The sequence below is a fragment of the Pholcus phalangioides genome, unplaced genomic scaffold, assembly GCF_987345545.1.
Source record: "Pholcus phalangioides strain wild (caught in Gottingen) unplaced genomic scaffold, Ppha-v1.0 ptg000003l_1, whole genome shotgun sequence".
NCBI classification, from domain to species: Eukaryota; Metazoa; Arthropoda; class Arachnida; order Araneae; family Pholcidae; genus Pholcus; species Pholcus phalangioides.
In genome coordinates this window covers 21,220,703-21,240,745 of record NW_028301596.1, presented here as the reverse complement: position 1 = coordinate 21,240,745, position 20,043 = coordinate 21,220,703, and the positions used below count along the sequence as shown (strand labels likewise).

General features: G+C 36.4%; 1 protein-coding gene across 1 annotated transcript; it reads left to right on the top strand.

Moving 5' to 3' along the window:
• Positions 1-5,806: 5,806 nt before the first annotated feature.
• On the top strand, positions 5,807-19,644 carry LOC149088272 (NADPH-dependent quinone oxidoreductase VAT1-like). The gene is made up of 6 exons (XM_089246156.1): positions 5,807-6,245; positions 7,405-7,615; positions 11,142-11,312; positions 14,130-14,219; positions 14,952-15,196; positions 19,311-19,644. The coding sequence occupies exons 1-6, from the start codon at positions 5,973-5,975 to the stop codon at positions 19,410-19,412; spliced, it is 1,092 nt and encodes a 363-aa protein (XP_089102282.1). The 5' UTR covers positions 5,807-5,972; the 3' UTR covers positions 19,413-19,644.
• Positions 19,645-20,043: the final 399 nt, after the last annotated feature.

The following is a 20,043-nucleotide window of genomic DNA, read 5'->3' as shown; positions in this document are numbered from 1 at the left end:
GACATACAAAACCATTTCCAAGGTAACCAACATGGCGACTTCCTGCGTGGCTCAAGAAGAAAACAAATACAGATTAAAGGAATGTAGAAATGAATCTTTTTCTTTTTCTTTTTGATTTTTTTTTCTTATCATTGTGGCGTTATCTATTGTAGACATGGTGAAATTACGTTGCGGAAAAAATACGCGCGATTGGGCTCTCATTTAGGAGTTCCGGAATTAGATAGCCCTGACTGTGCTGGTCTTCGCGAGTATAGTGGCTCGCTCTTCTGTAAAATTAGATGAATGATGTTGCGAAAGTTACGAGTGCACTCATATTCATTTTGGCTTTAGGATCTGGTGTCCCTAATAATTAGTCTTTGTGGTACAGGTGCCATTTGTTGTAAACATAGGTAAATGACATTGCTAAAGAGGGGTGCGTCTTCATTTTCGAGCTCTAAAATCTAGTAACCCTTCTTGTTGGTCTTTGCCAGAATAGTGACCCCCCCCCCCCATCTATTGTAAACAAGAGTGAATGATGTTGCCACAGAGGAGGGGAGGGCGCGTCGTCATTTCGGAGCTTTGGAATCTCATAATACTAAGTGTTGGTCATGGTCAGAATGGTGGCTCCATCTGTTGCAAACATAGGTGAATGACTTTCCTAAAGAAACTGACACGCGCGTCCTCATTTCGGAGCTCGTATTTGTTAAACCTAATTATTGGTCTTTTCCAGAATAGTGGCGTCATCTATTATAAACATAGGCACATGAGACATTGCGAAAAACACGTACAATTGAGTCTGCTTTTTTTGGAAATAAAATACAAAGGAGTATGCCTTTATCTTATGCTCACTGGTTAATTTTTTTTTTGGAAAATGTTTAAACAATTGACGTTATTGGCATTCAAATCACATTTTCCGTTTTAATTTCATTTTTTGTCAGTGTAGTGGTGCCATCTGTTGGAAACACTTGTAAATGACGTAGAGAAAAATACGAGCACTTGCCTCCTCAATTCGGACCTGGAATCTAGTAACCCTAATCGTTGGTGTTCAGAATAGTAGTGGTGCCATCTACTGTAAACATATGGTAATTACATTAGGGTTACGAGATTCGAAAACTGAGCAAGGAGGACGCCTGTTTGTTATATAGTGGAGCTTTGGTTAACGAGCGGTCCGGTCAACAAGCAATTCGCACAACGAACAACACTTTTGAACAAATTTTTACTCGGTTAACGAGCGATGACTTTCATTACGAGCAAAAACTTCGCACAGTTTGTTCATTTTCACGTTATCACAACTGTGAGTGATGGTTTCACTTTCTCTAACATACACACAGTGTGATTGTAGGTAATATACATTTACACGGTCAGCGTGACTCACTCGAAAAAATTAACATACGTGTGTGTGAGCGTAAACTGGGAGATGCAGCAGTTCAACCATACCAGTAGCACACCAATATAGAACGACATAGAGATTTCGATACCCTTCGACGTAGAAATGACATACATTTTTCGACGTAGTTTTGAATAGAGAAATTTGGATTATTTCAAAAGGGACCAATTACCGTACAAGATATTCTCCTTTGAAACGAAATGCTGTAAAAATAAGAGAAACTATTTTAGAGAAAAAAATAAGATATTTCGGAGTTTATTAATAAATTTTTACTATATCGTTAGATATCGGACACGTAACGATTTATGACGTTTGGTAATCGTTCGACGTTCCGACGTCTGACCGGTGTCAGCACGATATCGTTATGCTACTGGGATGCGTATGTGCGCTTGAAGATTTTTTACTTTTGTTGGAGAACAAAGTGGGTGGGTTGATTACATTATTCAACGTGACTTTCAGAGGCTAACTCATGAATTTGCCGAAGCCAACATTTGTCGAAGAGATTGTGTCCTTGGGGAAGACCATGGGACAAGACTCGTGCATGAGGATGACATTCAAGAACTAGTGGTAGAATATGGTCAGGAGTGTGTTGACTGTAGATGAACTGATGGATCTCATGCACCCTGCAGCAAGCGTTTTATGGACGGAATCTCGTTTGCGGAAGAAAGAATAAACGGAGCAGTGCCTCACTTTCAAATGATCGATACAGGGCCAGATCTTGAATCTTGCGAACTACACGGCAACATAAGGCGCTAACTGAAAGGGGCCGATTTTTTAGGGCGTCAGCTGAAGAGGAGGGGTGATTTATTTATCACCATAATGTTATTCACTTACACTTAAAAAATGTCCAGAACCGGCCCTGATCAGAGCGATGTATAAAATTTGGGAATCTGCCCAAAATTTTGTAGAAAAGAACCACATATAATTAAAGCTGCAGCAGTGTCCGAGCAATAAATCTATTCAACACCAATGCAATTTCTCATTCCTGAAAATCCTAAAAAGAAGGCATTTTGATGTGAATGAATGAGAGAGAGATTGTGTGTGGAATTATATAAAAATACGAGTTTTCATTATTTCCTACAGGGAAATTTAATTCGAATAACGAGTGATTTAGATAACGAACACGTTAGGGAGAATAAATTAAGCTCGTTAAGGCCCGTTTACACGACGCAAGCGCTTTAGTTGGTAACTTAATTTTTAGTTGCCAAGTACGATACGATGTATGCAGACGATAAGGGCCGTTTACACGGCTTTAGTTGACAAGTGCGCAAGTGCAGAAGTGATTTAGTTGGTAAGTCAGATAAGAACGGTTCTATTTTTTCCGGTTAAGTAGACGTATGCGCATGCGCCAGTGGGCGCTGGAGGGGTCATTTTGCTCTCTCACGGAGGGGTTTATTTTGATCTCAAGCGTGAACCTGTTCATACGCCGTCGTCTCCTGAAGTTTCGCTAGAATTCCGCGGAAATATTGGATGGTGAGGCGGCCAGAGGACACAACCTTCAAGTTTGTTGAAAAATATCTTCGCCATGAATGTTTGTTGAACTATTGAAATGAAAATTACCTTAACAAACAAGCTAAAAATTATTCGTTGTTGGAAAAAGCTATGGAATATTCTGTCGACGTGATGTCAGGAGTGGAAAAAAATTGAAGATTCAAAAATATATATCGGGTAGGGAGGATTTATATATTAAAAACTGGGGGGGGGTTTCAAATATTTCTCTCGTCCAGAACGAATTTGCTGCCATCTGTTGTAAAAATACATGATCAAATATTTAACATAAAGATGTCATCTATAGATTAAATTTTAAAAAAAATAATTTTTGTTCAATGAATTTTTATTATTTAATTTTTAACCCTTAGAATTTCCTACGTATGCCAAGAATCTTCTCCCGTATTTTCGGCTTACATAATTCATATAATTTATCTCCTCTTCAACTTCGATTAAAATATCATATAATCGATATTTACAACTTGGACGAGAAATAGAGAAATCTTATATTTCTTCTCGATGACTTACATAAGTTTATAATATGTTGTGTATTCTTTTTCCCCTGTGGCGTCATCTCTCGCCCCCCTTACGTGGGTGCAGAGGCGAAAAAAGGGGACAAGCGAACTGTTTCCCTTGCGTGACCTACTTCTTGCTCAGTGTGTTGCTCTCGCGCAAGTGAGAAAAGTTTCTCCTTTTTTATTGAATAAATTTATTTAAGTGAATAAATTTATATTCTTTAAAAAAAATATCATATAATGTGGCTGTGATCACAGTATTCTTAAGTTCTACCTGATCATCTTCATCCATCGTTACGAAAGCTATGAGCTTTAAAAAAAGCACCTCTCTGAATGCCAGATAAATAAAAAATTATTACTATTATACTCCCGCGCGTTGCGTCTCTCTCTCCCCGTGGATTTGAGTAGACTGAAGCGCGCATGCGCTAACTGCGCTCGCCTCCGTAAAAATTATCCAATGAGCGTCTACTTACCACTTATCGTGTGGACACTTTCAAGAAGAATCGGTAAGTTAAAATTAAGTTGCCCACTAAAGGCCCGTTTACACGAGGCAAGCGCTTTAGTGGGCAACTTAATTTTAACTTACCGATTCTTCTTGAAGGTGTCCACACGATTTAGTGGTAAGTAGATGCTCATTGGATAATTTTTACGGAGGTGAGCGCAGTTAGCGCATGCGCGCTTCAGTCTACTCAAATCAACGGAGAGAGACAGACGCAACGCGCGGGAGTATAATAGTAATACTTTTTTATTTATCTGGCATTCAGAGAGGTGCTTTTTTTAAAGCTCATAGCTTTCGTAACGATGGATGAAGATGATCAGGTAGAACTTAAGAATACTGTGATCAGAGCCACATTATATGATATTTTTTTTAAAGAATATAAATTTATTCACTTAAATAAATTTATTCAATAAAAAAGGAGAAACTCTTTTTTCACTTGCGCGAGAGCAACACACTGAGCAAGAAGTAGGTCACGCAAGGGAAACAGTTCGCTTGTCCCCTTTTTTCGCCTCTGCCACCCACGCATCAGGAGGTGCACGTAAGGGGGGCGAGAGATGACGCCACAGGGGAAAAAGAATACACAACATATTATAAACTTATGTAAGTCATCGAGAAGAAATATAAGATTTCTCTATTTCTCCTCCAAGTTCTAAATATCGATTATATGATATTTTAATCGAAGTTGAAGAGGAGATAAATTATGAATTATGTAAGCCGAAAATACGGGAGAAGATTCTTGGCATTCGTAGGAAATTCTAAGGTTTAAAAATTAAATAATAAAAATTCATTAAACAAAAATTATTTCCAAATTTTCGAAATCATTATTATTTTTTAATTTCATCTATAGAGATGACATCTTTATGTTGAATATTTGATCATGTATTTTTACAACAGATGGCAGCAAATTCGTTCTGGACGAGAGAAATATTCGAAAGCCCCCTTCCAGTTTTTAATTTATAAATCCTCCCCACCTGATATATATTTATGAATCTTCAATTTTTTCAACTCCTGACATCACGTCGACAGAATATTCCATAGCTTTTTCCAACATCGAATAATTTTTAGCTTGTTTGTTAATAAAGTAATTCATAAAGTAATTTTCATTTCAATAGTTCAACAAACATTCATGGCGAAGATATTTTTCAACAAACTTGAAGCTTGTGTCCTCTGGTCACCTCACCATCCAATATTTCCGCGGAATTCTAGCGAAACTTCAGGAGACGACGGAGTATGAACAGGTTCACGCTTGAGATCAAAATAAACCCCTCCGTGAGAGAGCAAAAAGACCCCTCCAGCGCGGCAGGTCACGCCCACTGGCGCATGCGCATACGTCTACTTAACCGGAAAAAATAGAACCATTCGTATTCACTTACCAACTAAATTACTAAATCCCAACTAAATCACTTGCGCACTTGCCAACTAAAGCCGTGTAAACGGCCCTTATCGTCAGCATACATTGTATCGTACTTGGCAACTAAAAATTAAGTTACCAGCTAAAGTGAATAAATTTATATTCTTTAAAAAAAATATCATATAATGTGGCTCTGATCACAGTATTCTTAAGTTCTACCTGATCATCTTCATCCATCGTTACGAAAGCTATGAGCTTTAAAAAAAGCACCTCTCTGAATGCCAGATAAATAAAAAAGTATTACTATTATACTCCAGGCGCGTTGCGTCTGTCTCTCTCCGTTGATTTGAGTAGACTGAAGCGCGCATGCGCTAACTGCGCTCACCTCCGTAAAAATTATCCAATGAGCATCTACTTACCACTAAATCGTGTGGACACCTTCAAGAAGAATCGGTAAGTTAAAATTAAGTTGCCCACTAAAGCGCTTGCCTCGTGTAAACGGGCCTTTAAATCGAAGTGCCACTGCATAGGATAACATTTCCCGTATTTTCTTGACTGAATGTGGTCACGATGATTTGTTTATTCCCTCGTGACGTGGTCAAAGCCGTTCATATTTGTGTTTTGAATTGTTTTTTGCCCCCCGCCGGAAAAAACACGGAAGTTCTTGAGTATTCCTTATCTGTAGATCTTAATATATTCTTCAATTCGACCAGGAACATTTTAGTAGGAGGAGAAAAAAAAAACAGAGTAAAAATGTCCGATACGGCTCAATATGGAAAAGTGATTAAGCTGACTAGTTTCGGAGGTTGTGACAAATTGAAGGTCTGTCAAGAGGGGGGCCCAGAACCCCCGAAACCCTCGGGGCACCAAGTGTGCGTGCAAATCAAGGCTTGCGGCATGAATTTCAGCGATCTCTATTACAGGATGGGGCTATATACTTTCAAGAACATTAAACCGCCATTTGTTATGGGCACGGAAGCAGCTGGGATAGTCCAAGAAGTTGGCGATGGAGTCTCGAATTTACAAGTAAGCTTTTACAGCCTCGTATTAATTCATCATGAGTTTGTAAATTAGGCGACCGTAACGCTACATGAGTCCCCCCCCCCCCGGACAAAATATATACTGGAGGCCCTGTAGTTCCAGCCTACCAGTTTATATTCTTTAAAAATTGACCTAATTATGATGCTATGCCCTTATGTGTTGGCAATGTTTCCCAAAGTGGGTAATATTGCCCTCTGGGGCAACAGAATGGTTCAGAACAGAGGCGCCGACATAAGGAATACAAGAGTCAAGAACGTACACAGGAGATGGAAGGTGCATCGCATTGTTTTTTCAGAAATTATTGGGGGGGAGGGGGCCTCATACTCCTTACTAAATTTATTGGAGGGAGGAGGCTCATATGGCCTCAGCCAATACCTTCTAGAGCAGAACCTTCTAGAGCAATACCTTCTCTCTAGAAGGTATTGCCTCAGCCCCCTGGGTTTCGGCACCTATGGTTTAGGGGTGGCATAGGAGAACAGCTATGGGACCATTCAAGTATTACGTAAGCAGATTTTCAGCCATTTTTTACCCCCTCCCAGCAAAATTTTGTCAGCAGCTTAGAATATTTCATATCTTCAAAAAGGGGTGGTTGAGGACGTAAGCAATCTTCAAACCCTCCTCCCCCCCCCCCTTGTCATCAAAAGTCAGCGAATCCGAACCCCCCCCCCCCTCGATGCTGACGTAATACTTGAATGACCCCTATAATATATTTCCCAAAAAAAAGTGTAGGCTGCATTCCACATTTTTGAAATGAAAAATTCGAAATTGAATTTTCAAAATGAAATTGATCTCAAATTGTAGCCAATGACTTGAAGTTAATATTTCATAAATATTTTTCACTTCTATTTTGTAACATTTTATTTTTTGGGTTTTATGAAAGTCATGGATTTTGTCCACTCTAAATGTTAAAAAAAAAAAATCGCTGTAAAAAAATAGGTTTAAAATGTTGACTTTTTTTCCTGTCGTTTTAATGGTTTTTCATGATTTTTTTTTCAAAATAGCACGTGGAAAAGTTTATTTTTTTACATATATTTTATTATTATTAAAAGTAATTATAATTGAGATCTCAATTACAGATGTTAAAGAAACAATATTGTATTATATGATATAACTTCCCTGTTTGTTTTATTTATTTATTATGCAGGTTGGCGATAGGGTAGCTTGTTGGAATTTCACGTGTGGTTTGTACGCTGAAAATGTCATATTGCCAGAAAATCAGTGCTTCCCGATTCCAGATGACATGAGTTACGAATTGGCTGCATCGATTCCTGTCAATTACGTCACTGCATATATATCTGTGTTTCATTACGGGAACCTCAGACCAGGACAGAGCATTCTTATTCAAGGAGCTGCTGGTATAATTTTCATTCATTCATTGTCCTTTTTTAACGTTTAAAAGTTCAAAATGAATAATTTCAAACACAGGGTGTCCTGGCTAAAAGGAACCAAAAGTAATGGCTCATACCGAGAGAATCATACATGCTTAGTTGTAAAAGTGCTGTCTCTTTGATATTGGATTGCTCCAAGTGTTTGTATGAAGGTTGCACATGTGTGTTGTCGAAAGATGCTTTGAGATGTTTCATCCCCAGAAATTTCGCCCCAGATGGAGGCCAAGTAAGTGTGTGAAACGGTATGAATGACCATGTACAAATGCAGTTGAGTGATCAAGTGAGTAGGTGAGTTATATCAACTGATTGAGTTTGTATAGGAGACTCACCCATAGCCATTGATACTGTCACTCACCCAATTAGTCACTTATATTGTCATTCATATAATCACTTATGTGGTCACTCATTCATACAGCCACTCATTCATCTATATCTTCACTCATCAACTCACTTGGTCCCATCCTGGACAAAATGCCTGGGGGCAAAGCAACAGGGCTAAATGTCGAGATGAAATGTCCAGGAGCAAATTTTCTGGATCCCCCTTGGAGACACTTTTCACAGTGGAAACAAGGCCCCTTCATACACACGTTTCTGCATGTGTGATAGCTTTAGACAAATTAAGAGTGGCCATCAAGAGTGTGTGTGTAAAGGCAAAAAAAGTTTGCAGTTAAGAGTGTGCGCTGAAACTGGCCATTCCAGCCTTCAATCCCAAACTCAAAATTGCATGTCTAAAGGCAAACCAGCCCTATGGGCCAAAATGTGGCGAATCCCTTGTTCCCATTGTTGTCTTCATTCATTATTGCTAAAAAAAAATTTGCACCATATACATAATTTTTTAGTGATTTATCACTATTTGCACTTCAGAGTCTATTTTTCAACTGATCTTAGATCTCTTGACGTATTGGTTTTTTTTTATTTTAAAGGGAAAATTTTTGATTTTTTTAAATAAAATATGCACATAAATCCATGATTTATGCAAAGTAAAGCAAGAATTTATGAAAGAAATAATTAGGAAAACTAAGAAAAATCCAGAATCGAAGAAATATATAATTTCTGAATAACTGAAAGCCTTTCAATAATTTGATGCCCCTTTTTGATTTGGGCCCCTGGTTCCGACCTTGTTTGTCCATCCAGTAAGACCGCATTCGAAAAACTTTAAAACCCAATCATTTCTGTTTGTGTTTAGAAATATTTAATGATAATTTTCAAATTCGAAAATTTAAGAACATCTGATTCAAATTCGACAGTATAAATTTGACAAAAAACACACTAGGGGGGAAAAAACGCTTTAAAGGGGGATTGAGGGTTGGGAAAGAAATTCCATTATTTGAGTGCCTGAAGATTAACAATGATGCTATTTAAAAATAAAAACATCCTACTGTTTAAATCCAGTCAACTCTGTATTCATAACATCGTGAAATATTCAGTTTACAGCAGGTGTTCAGCAGAAGATTTGATGTATTTTTTCATAATAAGATCACAAACGATGTCCAAGGTCACTCTCACAAGTGATGTTCAAAATACAAAGCATAAAATACAGTATTATGTTATATAATACAAAGTATATTCCTTTGTATCATATAACGTATCTTATTAAACGCTTTGTATAATAAGATTATTGCCGATTCATTTAAAACCATCCAATATCACATAGGCGATGTCTAACTAGACAGGCATTATTATTCCTGCTTTTTAATTTTATTGCTGAAATATTACAAAACAGCATGTGTTACGTGTGTATAAATGCGTGCATAGATTTAAAATTTTTTTTAAAAAATCATGTCTCAATTTATTTCTTATTATCATTGTTTGCATTTTTATGAACTGCTCATGCCTGAACATTTATTTCCCAGATTGAAATCATTTTTTTTTTTTTAATGCGAAAACAAGAAATAAAAAGCCTGACACCATAATTTGTAGGTGGGGGAAAAATGTACAGTGATTTTTATTTATTTTTCTAGCTGGTGATATCGTTTGATGATATACATGTATTTGAGGACCTGGGTTCAAACCCCACTGTTGCCACAGTAATGGTGGACTGAAGTTGGTTTTCTGTTTTTCCCAACTTTGAGGCTTTAAATGCGAGCTGATCTCCCGGTTAAAAAAAGTCTAGCTACAGAGAGCAACAGGCCTACAATGGCACAAATATTCAACCATTACACTTCACTCCAGAAATTTAGATGGCAGCACTGAAAATCAGACGCAGCATTATATTCGCACTCAGGCTGTTAGGTAAACACTCACACTTCCGGCACAACTTGCTTGGTCGTAAATTGCCCATGGCTATAGTCCGGAGTTGTGCTCAGTTGGAAATATATATATATCTTCTATATACTGTATCAATAACTGATGAGGGGAAAAAAATAATCATACTTTAATGGCATCATATAAAACCTATAGAATAGGTTATTTTTAAATTAATTAATTACCTTGAATTTATAACAGTAATTTCAATGAATAATTATTCAAATTGATTATTGATTAAATCATCTTTCAAGATGAACAATCCCTCACAGTAATAATATGCTTCTGGGGAAATCTATATTTTTTCCAAGAAAACGACAACCGAATTTCAATCCACCAACAGCGAAAAAACTTCACCCAGGAACAGGGTTGGAACAGTGTTGTACTTTCCAAAACTCCACACGCCACACAAAAGCGTTTCAATTTTGCCACACACTTTCCTTTACACCCAACTCAGAATGTGGCCTTCTTTCGTGCAGGAAAGAGTGCTTGCAAGAATGTTTCTCTTTTTAACAACATGCTCTTGTTGCGCTCCTAATTGCCTCTGATCCTTCATGCAAGAATATCCCACTCCAGTCGTGTGGGGAAAATTGTATGTGTGTAAAGGGGTGTTTACTGTCAGTCAATGTGTGTCTTCCCATTTTGAAACGGTTTCTCCGTAGAGAGCAGGCAGATCTTCAACACGACAGTTAGGTAACATGAAAATTCAGACATTTTCCATTCTCACTTCAAAATGTGACAGGCAGATGGCAGCACCAGTATAACAAGAAACAAGCTTAGCTTTGGCACCATAAATATGTTAGGGCCATGCGCATACACACACACACAACAAGTTCCTGCATTTACCAATTTGATAAAAATTCCCCGTAGAAATTTCTTGCCACAAAGAGCAACAAGGCCTGCAACAGTACAAATATTAAATCATTAGTTTGAAAAAATTCAGGCATAGTTTGAAAAACAGATGGCACCACTAAAATCCACATACAATACTAAATACATACTCAGACTGTTAGGTACATGTGCACACTTCTGACACAACTCATTCGGCTAGTAAATTACCCATGGTGATACATTGGAGTTGTGCTCGATTTGAAAGAAAGTAAGTCACAAATATAGACTACTTTGGTTTTTTTACCATCAGAATTTTTTTTTTAACCAAATCTGCTCTAGTGCCATTCTCAATTCTTATTTGTCTCAGCTTTATTTTATTTGCGCTTGTTACAAATAATGCATATTACATCAATTGCAGGAGGAGTTGGCTTCGCTGCAACACAACTTGCAAAAACTGTCGAAGATGTTACAGTGTTTGGAACAGCTTCGTCTTCCAAACATGATACGATCAAGGCAAATGGTGTCACGCATTGCATCGACTACCGCAGCGTGGATTTTGTGGATGAAGTCAAGCGCATTTCTCCAACTGGTAAGAGTCTTACACATTTTGTAACATTTAAAATCTCGCATTTTTTGTTTTTATTTTCTGATGTTTTGATTTCTTAAAAAATTGATGTTTAAACTAATAAAAAGCTTGCTTTTTTTTATTGTATTAATAAGAATATTTATAAAACTTAGATTACTATTCATAAATTTCATTTGCAGATACTAAACCCCATGTTCACCTCACAAACATTCTTCTGGGGAATTTCTAGTGAATCGGTGCATGCCAAAAGATGTGGCTTGTATATTCATTGCTAGGGCTTTACATTTTTTTTTTTCACATTTCACACTCTTTATGGGACAGAGTATATTTTAACGATTTTAAAGCATTATTTTGCATATTTCTGCATTTTCAATGAGAATTATTGCCAACCCATCTTCTATGAAAAGATTTATACAGGGATTGAAAAAAAAGCAGGATCTTAGTGTTAAAAATATCTGTACATTCGTCCTAGTGAAAATATTAATTCCTTCCCTTGCCTTTCTACAAGATAAACAGATTTTACGAAGAACGCAGACCTGCTGCTCACTAGTCCTATCCTCAAGGTTTCCTGGTGATCCCTCAAGTTCTCCTTCCCCTCCCTGAAGAATAACATGACAGTAAATTGATTTATTATTTTTGTTGCTTAAATTGGTTTATTATTCGTGATGTATGTTCAAGAAGTGCTACTACCTGTCTTCGAATTCAAAAGCAACAATTCCGTAGGTTGTTTTGCCTGTATGTATGACCACATCAATGCAGAAAAACTAGACAAAATGTAGTCTATCTTTGTTTTGGCCGCTGTAGTGGTCGAGTGGTTATAGTGATGGACTCGCGATGCGAGGATCCAGGTTCGAACCCCACAGTGGTGGTCGGCTGAAGTTGGTTTTCTGTGGTTCCCAACTTCAAGGCGCAAATGCGAGCCGATCTCCCCGTTAAAAAGTCTCGCCACAGAGAGCAACAGTCCTACAACGATAAATCATTCAATCATAACACTTCACTCATAGTTAGAAAAACTGGTTGGCAGATGGCAGCACTACACATAACAAGCATTACAGAGAAACAACAAAAACTTCACGTCAGGTTTCACTACACGTATATTCCTGCATGTACCGATTCGTTGGGGAGTTCCGCGGGGGGGGGGGTGTGGTGTAGTAGTAGTAGGTAGGGCCTCCAAAGGATGGCTCGGGGATCCATGATGTTCTTAAGTCAGCCACCTCGTTGGGCAATTTGCCTGTTGTCACGTTGTATTTGTATTATGAATTAAGAAAAAATTACAGAAAATATTTTGTATTAACCAACAAAACAGTGAATTGATTACGTTCAATATGAAAAATATTTAATTTATATTAAGCAACAAGTTTTGTCTTGAGGAGTTTTGACTATACTCTCATTTTACCATTAAGTTCATAGATAAATTTGACTTTCTACGTCTCCGCCCCCTCCCTTCCCAGAATATGTTTACAAGCAATAAACTTTCAGATTGGTACAGAAACCAATTTTTTTATTATTATCGTTTAAGAAGCTGTGTTACAGATTCTATTGGAGGCCTATACATTGGTCAGTTGTTCAGGAAGAGTTTGAATTCATGTAACAACTGATGGTTTAAAACAGTTTTAATTGCATTAATATTCCTCATTTACATCATTTCACTGGAATTAATTTTACTGGAAATGAAAAGAAAAATTTTAGATCGTTTTCATTGTTTTATAGAGTGTATTTTTAGTTTTTTATGGCATAAATACATTTTTTTTATGAAGCATTTTCAAGCATTGTTTAGGTCAGCAGTTCTCAACCTTTTTTGACTCAAGGAGCTCTTTCTAGCATATAATTTGTATAGCAGAGCCCTGTAGGCCTATTTTTTATTTATTCATAAAAATTTTTACTGACTTATTTTTGTTATTTAAAAATATTTATTTTTTTTCCAAATTTACTGTTTTTTATTTTTCTCGAGTGGCCGCAGGGCTCCTGGAAGTGCACACAGAGCCCCAAGGGCTCCACAAAGCACTGATTGAGAACCGCTGGTTTAGGTCATAAAAATCCTAGCCCTGTTCATTGCATTTGTCTAGTACAGTGGTTCTCAACCAGGGTGCGGGAGAGCATTTTTGGGGGATGTGAGATGGAAAAAAAATTACAACATGTTCATGTTGACTGATTATTCAGGAAAACTAAAATGATGATAAAAATTGAATTTTTCAATTCGTAAAAAAATATGAATCATAATTGACACCTCATATTCTGACTTGTGTTTGTAGAAAGTTGGCATACAAGTTTTGCTTTGTAAAAGTTCCTTTTCGATTTTGTTTATGTTGGTGTACCTCATATTATTAGCAGGTTGTACTTAGATTTGATACTGCCATGAACACACAACTCAAGAAAAACGTCATTCAATTGCCAAAAACACATTAATATTTATAGTTGTTGCAGCTGGAATCAATAAGTGAAGAACTATTCAATGAATCCTTTTTCCCCCAAATCTAAAAAAAATGTTAAAAAATTGTTTTTTTTTTAATTTTGTTTTTGAATAATTTTTAAAAAATGAAGCCAAAATTAAATATTAGCCATAGCCAAAAAGACATTAAACAATAAGTAAAAGAATTCATAGAAATCAATTATCAGATAATTAATGTAATCAATTACAGAACAAAAAAGGTTTTCTAACAGATAAAAAATGTATTGTCCATGGGAGTTTGCCAATGTTAGTCGCATTGCTCTTGGGGTGCAGGAAGGAAATAAAGAGTGGGAACTACTGGTCTACTTTATCAAACACCCACTCTGGTCATATTGCTATACCACTGGTCTAGTATATATTTCTTCTTCTAGGTGTAAATGTGATTGTGGAATCTCATTCTGGAAGTGACTTTGTCCGAGCACAAAAACTTCTGAGTCCATTGGGTCATATTATTCATATTGGTAAGTTTTATGTCTTTCAACTCAAGAAAAACTTCTATATTCTAAAACCAGTGCTTTTCTTTGGTGTACAATGGTACCAGCACGTTTTTATCTCACAAGAAAAAACACTGCCTAGAACCTACAGATCCACTTAACCCTTCCGGGTTTGGTGTCCTCAACATAGTGGGCCTACATGTTTGCATTGTTTTCTATAGGTTTTTGAAAAATGTCTGCCCTTCAAGGGTGCTCAATTTTTAGGAGAGTGTGGGCCACTTCACTGATTTCAAAATGTATCATGGGCCACTTAATTGTGTTATCTGGAACAGTGGCGCTGGTCACTCAAGTGATCTGGAGATGTGCGGCAAATCACTTAAATGATCTGTAACAGCAGCACAAATCACTCAAGTGATCCGGAACTATGCCACTGGACACTCAAGTCATTTGGAAATGTACGGCAGGCCTCTTGAGCGATCTGGAACAGCAGCGCAAGTCACTGTGCTCATAATAACAAAATATTTCATTAAAAAAAATTAGGTTGGGGTCGCTAACCACATGAGACAAATTAGAGGGCCACGTTTGAGTCGCTGGCCATGGATTGGGCATGTATGACTTGGAGCTACAACATGCCTACTGCCCAACTTTTTACCCATAATTAATCCTAAATTATTTTAAAATTTCAAAAATGTTAACTAATATTTTTTTTGCTTAAGTTGCATAACCATTAAAAACAAGCTTATTTTAACCTACATTCAGGTGCGAAAAATATAACGCAAGGTGAGCATATCAGTTGGTGGGTAGCCCTCAAAGTGTGGTGGCAAGTGAAAAATGTTTCAATTTTGAATCTTACTCAAAAGAACTATTCTATTGCTGGACTCAATATTGCAAGTCTCTTCGAGGAGGATCCTAACACTTTTAGGCATGTTATGGGCCAAATAATGAATCTCTACAGCAAAGGGAATATCATACCGCATATCGACTGTGTGTTGCCATTCGAAAAGGTAAGCAATGTTAAAAAAAATCATTGTTGTTTTAATAGATGTATATTTGCTAATTTGTACTCAAATATACAGGTTGCCCCATAAATCTGGACAGATTTTAAAAATATCAAAAATTGGCATACAGGTTCGATCTGCGCTCTTAAAACTTGTCAAAAAGTCTAACTTTTTCTACACAAGGAAAAGAAATAATTAACATTCTTATCGATAGGCAGCGGCACATTAAGAAAATACATGAAATATATCTAGATTATGCAATAAGCATTCGTTTTCACTTCAGATTGAAAAATAAAAAGAAACAAATGTTTTTGACGTGCCCATCATTATATGTGAGAAAACCATTAGACTTGCATACAGCATGTCATGCTCTACAGCAGAGATCCCAGGGTAGGCATATGACATCTTACAACTCAAAGTTCGAAGTCTGTTCACCTTATCTGGGATGAAAGATGGCATATGCTGTGAGGACACTCTCTGCTATGGACCAGGACATGCTGCACGCAAGTGTAAATGGTCGTCTCACGCAATGTTTTGCAGGATTTTCTCTCATCTGGTGGTGGACACATCAAAAATTTTTGTTGCTTTTACATTCTCAGTTGGAAACGAATACTTGCTGCATAATCTAGATGCATTTCATTTATTTTGTTAATGTGGCACTACCTATTGGTGAAGATTTTGATTATTCCTTTTTTGTGTAAAAAAAAACCTCACTCTCTGACAAGTCTGGGGGTGCACACTGCACCCTAGTATATGTCAATCTGTTGATTTTTTTTTGAAGCCCGTCCAAATTCATGGACAACCTGTATATACAGTGATAATTCTATATAATGATACTACTTTCTGGTTCGGATGCACTTTTCACAGCATTAATGTATCTCATCTGTAACAACTCCCCCCTTATTAACGATATGTTTCTCCAGTTCCTTCAGTATCATTATACTGTACATACTTATAGTATGATACTATAAGTATGTACAGTGAATATTTTTCATACAGTACATACCACTGGTTCTCAACCTAGGAGCCTTATGATCCTGGTATATCCTGGGGGGCACTGATGAAAATCAGATAAAGGGGAGTCACAACAAGTGGAAGATACCACAGAGAATTGTGAAAAAAATAAAGCTTTCAAGTGAACTATGTTGGGTAAAAAAATGTAACTACTCTCTCAGAATTCAGCAGTGTGCATAGAACCAGGGCCATCTTAACTCATGGGGTTGGCCTGGGGGCTCCTTCTATAGCATCCATAGGAGACCTGATCTACATGAAGAGATCTAGCACTATGAATTTTCGAATATAAGCATGTAAATATGTAAGCTGTTACTTCCAGCTAAGCATGAAGAGGGGGGGGGGGCAGAACATCACTTTACCAGGAGACACATGATGTTGAAACGTCCATGCATAAAGAAGCTTCCACAAGAAGGAAGCTTACTGAATGAACTCTAGCACATGGTAGACATTGACCTAGGGTGATGTGTCATGTATGTTCATTAGATCATCCAATATTTTGCGCATTTTATTGTGCAGACCTATTTTTCCATATAATTTGGCTCTTGAGACGGATGATCTCCTTCTAGATACGTGCTTTCAAATTAGCTGCAAGAGCTAAAAATGAACATTGAAAACTATATATGCCACAACCTACAGAAAATAGTAATGCAGTGGTAACTCTGTACTCGTTGGTAATTCGTTCCAGAACTCACAAAGATTGCTGTAATCGATGAGTATTGAGCGCATCTAGTAAATCCCTTTTCAGGTGTATGGAGAGAATATAACAATCATTTATATGAGTGACTTTTGAAGGCTTCATAAGGTTTTGCAAATAGAGTGAAAAGTTATGAGTTTAACATGTGCCAAGACCTTTTTTTTCCCTGTTAAAATGCAGTGAGTAGCAAAGTACAACTGTATTGTATTCTCTAGCCGTAGAAAATTTTTCGTCAAGTATCAATAGAGTAGGGGTTCTTAACCAGGGGTCCCCAAACCTCTCAGTTGTGTTTGGGAAGCTCTTGGGGAAGCCTGAGTTTGGATGAGAAAACAATAAACTCATTACTTTTTTGTACATTCTGAATATTATTCTGAAACGGTCTGTGGTTTTCACTTTATTCATACAAGGGGTCTGTGGCTTTCATTTCATTGGTACAAGGAGTCTGTTACTGTCATTTTATTCGTAAAGGGTAAGTCTGTGCCCTCTGTTTTATTGGTATACAGAAGGGATGTCAAACTCACGCCACAACAAGATCCAAAAAATGTTTTTTATTACAAAAATTTCAAATAATTTTTTTAAACAGAAACTGAAGAATTTATGTCAAAAACTATAAAACAGAATGTATCAGCAGTGAGATCCGCTTCATATTTACAAAAAATTCTAAGCTTTTCAGTGATGGTTCTTTCTTAAGAAATGAATGATAAATGCTGCAGAAAATATGTCTTAAACATGCTTAAGCATTTCATATTTTTTGTACAGAGACATATTGTGATCTAACAGCAGTAAGTGATAATTTGCATGACCATTTGGAAGTAATATCCTCAAATGTACAGTGTTTTTCAATAGCGCTCAATGAAATTTTGGGTATTCAAGACAAAAGGCTCAAATTCTTCGGGCTTGTGATGGCATTATGAATATCACTGAAGAATTGTTAGAGAAATTTTTTCTATTCACGAAACCACAACAAAGGAAAATATTTTTGACGTTGTGGCAAAATGTATCAAATTATGCACTTAAGAAAAATATTAATTTCTTTGAACAAACTTGTAGCTGTCAGAAAAGATAGTACGTCAGCAATGGCTGGAAAAAAATTTAAATTTTGCTTCAACACTCCTAGGCAAAATTAAAGGAAATGTATTTAGATGTTCTTAAACTGCAATCTTTCCATTGCGTCATTTATCAGCAGGTCCTTTGCTGCAAAGAGTTGGAAATAAGCAGAGTTCTGAAGCCTGTGACGAACACTTTGAACTTCACCTGATCCAGGGGCCTCAAGCAGCACTTATTCCTGTAATTTTGTGAAAACTTGAACAAATTTGATGTGCTACCTCATTACATAGAAACTTTTTTGTTGTCTTGTCATAAACTTCTAAAATGTATTTTGTTTTTACTTTTAAATGAGGTAAAACTGTTCCTAGAAAAATGAAAGGTAACTAAATCTCTAAAGAAAACTAAAAAAATAGGATTCATTTGTTAATGGATACTATAACTAGCATTCTTAATTGACATTACAAAACAATTGAATGAATTAAACAATAAACTTCAAGGGAAAGATAAGCTAATGACACATATGCATGATGCATTGATAAGTTATAGGTAGAAACTGGATTTGCTCAAAAGCCATTTAGAAGATAATATTTTCAATTATTTTGCTCATGCCCCCCAAGGGTGGGGGCGCGCGATTCTTATCTCTTTTTTTTCCACACTATAAAGTCACTATAGAGAAGAGGGCCGTAAAAAATCTGACTGGGGCCCTGCTACAGGATGTGCTGGAGCATGATTTTTCCATGTGTCAGCAGGTTGATCAATAAATATCTTGGTTGGTAAGTAGAATTAATTTTATGTGGGTTGTTTATAATTCTACTGTCACTTCCCTTCGATTACAATTGAAGAGTTTTAAGATGTTTATAATTAATTTTGATCACTATAACCAATTTACACATTTTTACTATTAATTGGTAGTTTTTTAATTGTTATATTTTAATAATTAGCAACCCACTTGAGATAATTTTGAAGCGAATGGCCCATGATTCGATTGAATTTGACTCCCCTGGTATAAGACATCTGTGGCTTTCAATGGATTAGTACAAGGGATTTGTGGTCATTGTATTCATAAAAAACTCTGCAGTATTCATTTTTTTTGGTAAGTGTCTGTGGTCTTCATTTTATTCTTACATGGGGTTTGTGATCTTCATTTTATTGGTACAAGGAGTCTGTTTTATTGGTATAATGCATCTGTGGCTTTCTATTGGTATTCATTGCCTTCATTTTATTCATATAAGGGGTCCATGAATGCAAAAGGTTAAGAACCCCCATGCAATAAAATGATACTCAACGTGACAGTATTATGCGGAAGTGTAATATGCAATTCACAATGTTTTCTCATATTTTGCTAATGCTCTGAAACCTTTATAGATCAAACAAGCACATGAACGTATCTTTCAAAGGAAGAATGTTGGCAAAATCATATTGGTTCCTGAGCTTGAGACAAACAGTGAAGAGCCTGACAAAGAATGACACATAATCCTCGCCACCTAAAATGTTTTTGTTTTTCCTCTTCTAGAAATATTTTTCCCTGTGTGCATCTACAATTATATTTTCAAGTACAAGAATTTTTTTAAAACTTTACACTTATACATGTTGAATCTCCATATATATTATATTTCAGAGCTTTTTCTACATGGTATTTTTTTTGGTTTTTTTTTTTTTTTTTTGATATTCAGAGATTAAAATTTTTAATATATTTTTCAGTGAATGAAAAAATTATTTTGCACTGTGATTATATTATTAAATTTTTCATTCCCATCCTATTATTGTTCAAATTCTGATAAACGGAAAGGAAGGGAAAGAATGTTTTTCCTTTCCCTTCGAGGTAATATACGATTGAGTATACAACATAAATAACAGAAAAACGATAGTTGTTTTCTTCCTATTTTGTGTTGGGTGATCATTTATCAGCTTGCGTGATCGAAAAAAAATATTCTTGAAAATAGGGGATATAAACATGGGATATACATTTGGACATACCCACCATCAGAGCTACTGGTTACAAGGCATCTATAGTCATGTATGACTTATTGCTATATGTTTGATAAAAATATTTCAAGACACAGCCAGTTTTTTGAAATTTTTGTGAAGGTTTAGTGAT

Excerpts from the sequence above, each read along its gene's own strand:
- LOC149088272 (XM_089246156.1), top strand. The coding sequence starts at position 5,973 with ATGTCCGATACGGCTCAATATGGAAAAGTGATTAAGCTGACTAGTTTC. Across the intron at positions 7,616-11,141 it reads TCTTATTCAAGGAGCTGCTG|GAGGAGTTGGCTTCGCTGCA; the intron begins GTATAATTTTCA and ends CATCAATTGCAG. Across the intron at positions 15,197-19,310 it reads GTGTGTTGCCATTCGAAAAG|ATCAAACAAGCACATGAACG; the intron begins GTAAGCAATGTT and ends AAACCTTTATAG.